At 48.2% G+C, this 9,949-nt stretch overlaps 1 protein-coding gene across 1 annotated transcript in view; it reads right to left on the reverse strand.

Moving 5' to 3' along the window:
- Positions 1-9,949, reverse strand: part of Nt5m (5',3'-nucleotidase, mitochondrial) — a gene marked incomplete at its 5' end in the record, with an annotated part of 26,409 nt that overhangs the window by 7,921 nt on the left and 8,539 nt on the right. The window contains 1 exon segment of the mRNA XM_013509639.1: positions 718-832. Coding sequence (XP_013365093.1) covers positions 718-832 — 115 coding nt within the window.

Raw genomic sequence — 9,949 nt, forward strand, 5'->3', positions numbered from 1 at the left:
AAGGGTTTGCTGTTAAAGCAAAGATCGGAAGCTCAGAGTCAAGTCCTCCTTTTGCATGAAGAAGGCGAGACCACAGAAGTGTGAAGCGACTCCCTGGAGGCCACTCAGCAAGTGAAGCTTAAAGCTGGGCCCTGAACCTCCTGACTCCAGGCCACATGCTGAAAGGACCATGTCTCCCTGGCAGAGATGCAGTGCCAGCGCCAGCCTGGACACTTGACAAGGCCCGATGACCCTGTTATGGTTTGTGTCTCAATGTCCCCCAAAGCCTCATGCAGTCACAGGACGGGCTTCTCGAGTTTGTGATTGATCCACGGTCCAACGCTGGGATTATGGGTGTGAGTGCTACAGTACCCTGGGGCAGGCAGCCTGCACACAATATAAGGGAGAAAGAGGCTTGTTTTCTTCCCGTCTTCCCTTTTGTGCTCTTGCTGCTTTTGCCATGAACTGTTGCCTGCTGCCATGTGCCACTCTGCCTTGGAGCCAGCCAAGTGTGGACTGAACCCTCCAACAACTGTGAGCTAACTAACCCTTTCCTTCCTTAATTCTGGGTGTTGGGTACTTTGTCCCAGCAGCAAGAGGAAAGTAACTGAGACAGGCACAGTGGGCAGCTGGGGACAAGGAAGCTGCGAGGAGGAGCCACTCAGGGGAAAGGGGGTATGGGAGCAGGGGGCCCTGGGCCTGCTTCACCCACACCCGCCCCCACTGCAAGGCACTTGCCTATAATGTCTGGCCGGTCATCTATGAGGAGGTCAGCGGAGACTACGGTCTTGTCTCTGGTCAGCACAATCTGCTCCAGAAAGTCAGGGCCAAAGTGCTTCTCCACCCAGGCATACTAAAGTGAACAGGAAAACAAAAAGAACGACGTTAGACAGGGCTGGGAATGCTAGGCACTCCCAGTACCAGAGCCCTGAAGTAGGGAAGGGACCATCTGTGAAGCTGATGCCCAGAGAGAGTATGTCCCACATCCACAACCTGTAGCTAGAAGAGTGCAGGGTCCTGACTCAGAGCCAAGCCTGGTGTCTCCAGGCAACAGGGCAGGCCCTCAGTGTCCAGGCTCAGAGGTCAGCCACATCAGCCACCACGTGCCCACACCCTCCTTTCTCCTTTGATGTGCAAGCAGCACGGGAAGAACTCTGCCCTCAGAGCTTAAGCTGGAAGGTCAGTTTTCACAGACACGTTTCGACTATTCACAGCAGAACACTGGGACAGCCCACAGAGGAGCAGCCCAAGGGGCTAGGAAAAGCCACCGGGCTCCAAACTCCTCACCAGGGCAAGGGACACACACTTTCCACAGCCAGTATTCCAGTGAAGGCAGACAGGCAATCTGCAGGCACAGGGAAAGCAGAGGTACTGCAGTGTGATGCTGCCACCATAGGCCTGGCAAACCACCTGCACCTCACAGCTACTGGGCACTGGGAATCCTTTCCCCTTCCCCCATACACCTCGACTGCCCTGGTAGCCTTTCCCTCCAGATGGCATTTTTCCTACACAGGCCGCCCTGCAGTGATTTGCTGGTGCTCTGCTCTGAAAGCTCTCCCATTACAAAGCTACAGGACTCCTCCTACTGCACGAGGCGGCTCAGTGAGGGTGCAATCACCACACCACAGGCAGATCGGCTGTGGGCAGGCTGAGCCCTGCACGCCCTTCTGGCAGCTGAGGCACTCTCACTACCACGCTCTCCTGCAGGCACAGCCACCCCCATGGTGGGGCCTTGCTCAGCGCCTGTCCAGTCCATGCTGGTGAACAGGGAAAGTGGCAGCACCTGCCTCACCACGATCTCCAGGGAAAACTGGGAAAATGTGCACAACAGTCTCGGCACTGTGCCAGGTCCACAGCAAGTGCTCAGGAAAGGACTCGAGCTTTGGGTCTCAGCCCCCATCTGCAGCCTAACTGCCATCACCACCCCACAGTCAGAATGGAGAAGTCAGACTGTGGGGAAGCGGCTGAGCCCCCCAGGACACAGCTTCCTCAGAGTGTTGCTGTGTGGTCAGATAAAATCAGATCCATACAGGGCACTGCTGCATTTTGGATCCTGAATGTCTCCCAGAGGCCCATTTATGAGTGAGTCTCAGTCCCCAAAGGGGTGCCAGGGAGGTGATAGAACCTTTACGAGATGGGGCCTAACGGGAGGTCTTTGGGTCAGTGAGGCTGTGCCCTTGAAGGGAACGATGGACAGCTGGCCCCTTCCTCCTCCTCTCTTCTGCTCCCTAGTCACAAGGTGAGTGATTCTGTTCCACCAAACACCTCTGCCATGATGTGCTATCTCACCATCAACCCAAGAGCAACAGGGCCAACAGGGCATGAACTGAAACCTGCGAGCCAAAATAAACCCTTTCTTCTCTGTAAGTTGACTCATCTCAGGTATTTGTTAGAGCAGCGGAAGGCCGACTAACGCACACACTTCGAGCCTCGTACATGGGAAGAACTGTTCTTATAATTAAGTGTTAACAGCTCCAAACACTCTACAGAAAATCAACAACTATGAATGCAAATCAGGATACAAGGTCAGTATACAAAAGTCATTTATATTTCTATTCATTTGTAGATTACAATTGAACAAAAATGCCATTTACAGTAGCATAAAAAATTAAATAGATAGAACTATATGTTTAAAATGGCTAAAGTGGTAGTTTTATATTATGTGTATTTATTATAATGAAAATTTTAATTAAAAACTCAAGACAGTCTCTATGCCAAAAAAGATCCAATATGCAGTAAAGAAGAAATAAAATATGTGCAAGATCTGAACTCTGAAAGCTATAAAACACTGTTGAGAGAAATTAAACAAAATCTAAAATGAATGTGTTTGTGTGTTCCTCCATGGATCAGAAGATTCAATATTATAAAGTTCCAAGGTAAGATGCAACTATAATCAAATTCCCACCAGGCTCACTGCAGAAACAGGCAAACTGATTCTGAAATGTATATAAAAATAAAAAGGATCTCAAATGGTCAAAAGAAGTTTTGAAATGAAAAGTAATGTTAGAAAATTAATTGTTTTCAAGAGTTACTATAAAATATAATAAGACAGTGTAGTATTTATACTTAGAGAGACATTTTGATCAAAGGAACTATTCAGATAGTTCAGAAATGAACCCAAAGGTACCAAGACATTTCAATCAAGACACCCTTTCAAACACAGAAAAAAGTGAATCTATGTACCTAAAACAGAAAAAAGCTTGCTTTTGGCCCTTCTGTCATACAAAAAAATGGACCACAACCTAACATAAAAGCTAAAAGTATAATACTTCTTGCTCTTTAAAGATACTGTTCAGAAAATGAAGTGACAAGTCACAAAGTAGGAGAAAATATTGCAAAACACATTACTTGATAAAAGATTTGTTTCTAGAATACATAAAAGGACTCACAAATATGTGTTAACTACCCCATGAAAACCACGGCAAAAGATCTGAATACTTCATCACCAAATAAATACAGAGGACTGTTTGCTCTAAAGACAGTTCATCAGTGAAACGCACATTAAACAACAAGGAGCTCTGACCACACACCAGACACGACGGCCAATGTCCGGACCCTGGTGACACCCAGGGCTGAGGAGGGTGTGGGGCCAGAGGGACTGTTACTCACTGTGTGCACATGTTTTTGTTTCATTTTGTGGTAGTGGGGATGGAAGCTCCGGGCCCTGCACATGCTAGGCAAGCACATCACCATTATGCTACGCCACCAGACCATTTATCTTATCTTATCTTATTTTATTTTGAGACAGGGTCTTGCTACATAACCCAAGCTGCCCTCAAACTGCAGTCCTCCTGCATCTGCTCCCAAATGGCTGCAATTACAGGCACTTACCACCATGCCCAGCATGTGTGTAAGTTTTTAATAGATTTTTTTAAAATTTTGGTGCTAAGGTCCAGCCCAGGTCCTTGTACGTGAGCCCATGGTCTACCATTAAGCATCATCCCTAGCTCATAGCCTTTTTTTCAGAGTAGTTTTAGGTTCACAGCAAAATTGAATAGAAGGTACAAAGACTCCAATGTACCCTTCTACCTCCACACATGCGAGGCCTCCCATGCTATCACAACCCCTAGAGTATGCAGCACCAGCAGTGTGCCCTAAGGTCAACCCTGGATAGTGCAGGATGATACATTTCAAAGTAGGTTCACTGATGTCACAAGTGGAGTATGCAAGTAGGGGCGGTGGTATACCTTCAGCCAGGCTTGCCTCAGAGGGACACCTCAAGAACAGGTAAGACTGGAACAGGACTATCCACTAGGGCTAATAGCTGCTGTGCTGTCAGGGAAGTGCTACTTACTATGGACCTATCATTTTGATTCCTGAAAACACAAGGATAAAACAGTTTAGCCAGCCAGATGTGCTGATGCACACCTGTAAATCCCACTACTTGGGAAGCTGAGGCAGGAGGATTGCAAGTCCAAGCCCAACCTGGGCGATTTAGCAAGTCCCTGCCTCAAAATTTAAAAAAAAAAGCTGGGCATGGTGGTACACACCAGTAATCCCAGACTTAGGATGCTGAGGTAGGAGGATCACTGCAACCTGCAACTTGAAGCCAGTCTGGGTGTGTGTATATATATACCTCTGTGTATACATAATATATATATGAAAAAAACCTGGAGATGTAGCTCAGTGTGAAGGACTTGAATTCAATCCCCAATACTACAAAATAAATCAAAACAATATAGTTCAGCCCAACAAAATGTAAAGTTATCTATGTATAAAAGAGCACTGTCATTTCTAAACCAGAACTGGAAAAAAGTCAAACAAAATCTAAAGAATTATTGTCTAAAGAATTACTGAAGGGATATCTTACTTTTTTTGTTGATAAGACAAAATATCTGACACCCAAAGTTAAAGGAGGAAAGGTTTACTTTGGGTCAGTTTGCAGAGATTTCAGTTCATAGCTGGCTGGCTCCAAGGCAGAGTGAATGGCAGAGGGGCGTCACGGAGGAGAAATGGTTCATAGTGGGCAGAAAGCAGCAAAGCAGTGAAGCAGCAAAGCAGTGAGGAACAGCAGCAGCCAGCCTGCCTTCTTTCTGTCCCTTTATATTCGTCCCATTATCCACTCCCAAAACTATGCAAAACAATCAGTGGGATAATTTAGTAATCACACACTCTAGAGCCAGCCACCTCTGAAAAGCCCCACCTATGACCACAGGAGGCTTTGGGGGCACGTCTAGACACAAGGTATAATATGGGACTCACAGGGCAGGCCCTCTCTTCAAGGCCTAGGGCTGTGGGCAGAAAGTCCACGAGTAAAGAGCCCAGCAGTCATAAAGATGGAGGAGGGAAGGTGCTGGAGAGGATGGTGGCAGGAACAGCAGAGGGATGGCCCGGACAGACAGCTGGGACAGCTGCCCACCTAGCTCCTGGTGCTCCACAAGCCATGTGGCTCCCAGGCTCAGGACCAGAGCCGAGGCTCAGAACTCGACTCTGCTAGCTAGACACGGTCATTGCAGGTACACAGACCCAAAGGCAGGCATTTTCAGGGGTGGGGAGGGCAAACCATTTGAAAGACAACACTACAAAGCCCGAGGTCTTCAAGACAGATGGCTTGACCCAGGGCCCATGTGAGGTATCAACACTTCGTCTACAGTCCTGGTCAGGGTACAAAATGACTATAGCTTTAAGCACGGAGCACGGTTGATATTAGAAACGTGAACCATCTGCACAGTTTGCTCTCTTTTGATGTGTAATGCATTTGCCATAAAATCTACCCATTTTAAAGTGTACGATTCAGTAGTTTTAATACATTCATTAAGACATGGCCTAACCTCACAAAGGCTCCCTATCACCGCATTCAGCGGCAGTGCATTCTACAGATGCCATCTTGGCTGAGCTGCGGGATGGCGGGTGCTGTTCAAAGCTTCCACGTCCTAAGTAATTTGTTGTCTCCTTTTCTACCAACTATTAGGAGAGGAATATTAAAATCTCTGGCGATAATTGAGAAACCATGTGTTTATCCTTGCAATTCAATCTATTAGAAAAAGTAGTTTTCTTTTATTCTACTTTAGTCCTTTTTGAGATGTAATTCATATAAAAAGACCCACCCATTTATAGTACACAATTCCGTAATGTTTAATGTACAGTATTCGTGATGTTATATTCTAACTGCAGAGTGTGTCCATCACTCCCAAAAGAAACTTCACACCAGTTACACGAACAGTCAATTTAAAAAATGAATACTGCTGCCATGGTTCAAGTATGGTTTGTCCCCACTACGATTCATGCTGGGGTTTAACTCCTCGATTCAGCAGTGTTGGGAGGTATTTGGCTCACAGGGTGGAGGCTTTATGAACACAGTAAAGCCTCTTGCAGGAGCTCAGGATGTTCTTGTTCTCGTAGGCCTGGGTTAGTCACCCTGAGAGTGGGATGTATAAATGGAGGCCACCTCTTATGCTCTGCCTCTTCAGCAGGAACCTGTTTGCCATCCTGCTTTCCTCCCTGAGCTGAAGCCACATGAGGCCCTCACCAGACAGTGAGCAGACACTAGCACCTTGATCTCAGGCTTCCAGCCCCTGGAACCATGAGCCAAAATAAACCTCTTTTTCCATAAAATATCCAGTCCCTGGCATTTCGTTATAGCAACAGAAAATGGACTAAGACAAGTGATGTGAACCAGAAACACACCACGAGCTCCAGGGTAAAGCTACTGGGTAGCAGCTGTGTGGCCCACGTACCAGTCCTAAAGGAATCTATGGCTCCTCACACAGCAGAAGAAAGCACTGGGGTGCACATACTGGGAGTAATCAGACAATCTGGAGTAAAATATGCAGAGAAATTTAATTCATTCTTTTCTCCCTTTCATCCTCTTTCTTTTTGGGGTGTGTGTGTGTGAATCTAAGCCAGAGGTGTGTGTGTGTGTGTGAATCTAAGCCAGGTGTGTGTGTGTGTGTGTGTGTGTGTGTGTGAATCTAAGCCAGAGGTGTGTGTGTGTGTGTGTGTGTAACTCTAAGCCAGGGGTGTGTGTGTGTGTGTGTGTGTGTGTGTGTGTGTGTGTGTGTGTGTGAGAATCTAAGCCAGGGTCTCTTAGGCAAGCACTGTACCAAATATATTTTGTTAAAACTAAAGTAGACTCCACCAACATGTCATCCAGAAACCAGCCTTCAAATCACAAGAACACACTTCGCTTCACACTCCAGCACCTCACTTAATGTGGCATGTCATTGCTCCCTTTATGGAACTAGAAAAAGTCAGGCTACAATGTCATGCCTCTGCATGAAGAACTTGCCACGAATTTTTAAAAATCTCTTTGGGAGAAAAAGTAAAAATCATGCCACTCAAGTTCCAGTCTGGTGGCGCTTGGGAAGAGGGGTGGTGTGGCACAGGGGAAGACTGCACAGGCTCTGACATTTGACTCACTACTTTCCTGCTGCTGACCTTGGCCAAGCACCTTAACCTCTCCATGCCTCACTTTTCCCACCTGTAAAACAGGGATAAGAACAGTCCCTACTCTACAAAGCTATTAGGAAGGTAAGTGGGATCATCACAGGGAAAAAGCCCTTGCCTACGTACTGCCTAGCCAGTCCAAGCATGTAGTTATCCAGAAGTCTGAGGTTAAATGTCAGCACACTCCAGGAGGAAGGAAGGCTCTGGTAACCTGGATGGACCATTCTGGCCCTAGGGTGTCACAGAGAGATCATGGTTACCAGGTTCCCTTCTTTTGAGTGGGTCCTCAGAGGAGATCACTCATAGAGAAGGGTTTCCACTTAGGATTCCCACGGTGATCCCACTCCCCTGGACAGAGTGGACCTACCTGCAAGAGTGGTCTGAGGTCTGAGCGCAGACAGGGCTGCCATGGAGGCCACACGCCTTGCACGCATGTCCTAGACCTGCCCCCACCCTTCAACACCAGACCCAGGGGCAGTACAGAGAAACCAGTGGCACCAGCTTCCTCTGGCCACAGTCAGCCAAGGTAAGAAGTACCCACCCACAGTGGGAGGGCGGCAAGCAGGCCAGAGGGGTGATCAGAGGTAGTGGGCAGGGAAGAACGGTAGATGGGTATGCTGGGCAGTACGGCAGGAGCTACCTTCATCTCAGACGGTTGGATGTGGGTGAGTTAACCTGCTCAGCCTGGCTACCCCCACTTTCTAACCACCTACAGCCACTGGCAAGGCGTTTCACCCAGACTGTCCTCAGAGATGCGGCATACTCTCCCTGCTTCCTGTCTGTGTCCAGTGTCCCACCTCCTCTACCAGCTGACCTGACGGAGCACCGCCTGCGCTGGCAGGAGGTATGTGCCGTGCTCACCCCCAGTGCAGGGCCATGGACAAAACCACCTTCCTTCCATCAGCAGCAGCCTTATAGACGATCAGCCCTCATCTCCTTCCTGGGGTTACTCTGCCAAAGTCTCAGTCCCAGAGGAGAGAGCCAGCAGCTGCTCCAATTAGAAGGGTACCCCTGTAAACCCCGGAAGTGGTAATCAAAGGACATGCCTGACGTATTAGAGGTGTCTGGTAAGTGGCCAGCATCCTTACACAAAGCTCTCAGCGGAACAATGGGTCTCTCCATCCAATACTGAATGCTGAGTGCCAGGAGTAGGGCTGCCCCTGCACTAGACGCTGAAGGTCTACAGCTGTGACAATCACTGCCCTCATGGACCTCAGTCTGGTGGGAAACAATGAGCGACAAGCCAGAGACAGAGACACAGACCCATCCCAGTGGTCCTCAGTGTCACACAGAAACAGAACTGACAGATGTGACAAGGTGAAGAAAGAACGCACTTCAGAGACTGTCAGGAAACGTGAGGAAGTTCCCAGTGCAGCCCGGGGGAGGATGTTTGGAGACCAGCGAGGCTCAAGAGACAGGGTGAAAAAAGAGGAGGAAACGGGGTGGGGAGCCCCTGGGATGGAGAGAAGCAGGCAGACCTGCAGGGAAGGCAGAAGCCTCCACACAGACTCTTTAAAGGGAAGCCATTAAGAAAGGGTTGACAAGATGCGCCTTATGAAATGCCTTATCATCTCTGTGTGGGACTAAAGTGAGCCGGCAGTTTAGGGGCGACATTAGGAGTTCTGGGAAGACATGCTGAGCTGGCGGCAAAAGGAAGAAGATACAGATGACAAAAGGAAGAAAGATAGAGACGAATGTCAGATTTAGAAACAGAACACAGCGGACACTGGACTCACTGGCACACTGGCCAAGGAGGGCAGACAGCGCTGTGTTCACTGTAAGGCAGGGAAAGACACACAGACACTGGTGCCCTGGGATAGGCATGTCAGGCTGGAGTTCTCACTGAGGCTGGGGTGGGGCTAGAGGGTCGGCACAAAGTATGCAAATGCACAGGAATGGCGATAGCCACCTTACCAACTTACACCAGTAAAGTCCACATCCTTTCACATCCATGAATTCAACCAACCTCAGGGCAGAAATATTCAATAACTGTGCATGTGCTGAACAAGTATATACTTTTTTCTTGCTACTACTCCCTAAACAATAGAATGTAATAGCTATTCACATACCATTTACATTGTGGTAAAGTCTCAAGTCCTCTAGAGATGATTTAAAGAATACGAGAAGATGTACACATATTATATGCAAGTACCAAGCCACTTTACATATGAGACTTGAGCATCTGCAGATTTTGATGCTGGGGGGACTCCCGGAACCAGCTCCCCAAGGCTACCAAGGGATACTGAACAGCCACTTGACCACTCAGTGCAAGATCCGTGGAAGCAGCCCTCGTATTCCCCAGCGCTGTTCTCAAGCCTAGGGCTGTGTCAGTTATCTGGAGTACTGGTCAAGACCTCACTAGCACTGCCAGAGTTTCTGATTCAGAAGGTCTGCTGCAGGGCTGAAAAACGCTGATTTCTAGTGAGTCTCTGGGGGAGGCTGACCACGGGGGCTTGACTTGGAGACCACTGCTTTACTAGAAAGAGTAGGCCCAGCCTTCACTGCTCACATCATGCCCACAAACTAGCTAACCTCCTGCTCCTGGAGAACTCAAACTAGCTAACCTCCTGCTCCTGGAGAACTC

The sequence above is a fragment of the Chinchilla lanigera genome, unplaced genomic scaffold (genome assembly GCF_000276665.1).
Source record: "Chinchilla lanigera isolate Chin_1 unplaced genomic scaffold, ChiLan1.0 scaffold00176, whole genome shotgun sequence".
NCBI classification, from domain to species: Eukaryota; Metazoa; Chordata; class Mammalia; order Rodentia; family Chinchillidae; genus Chinchilla; species Chinchilla lanigera.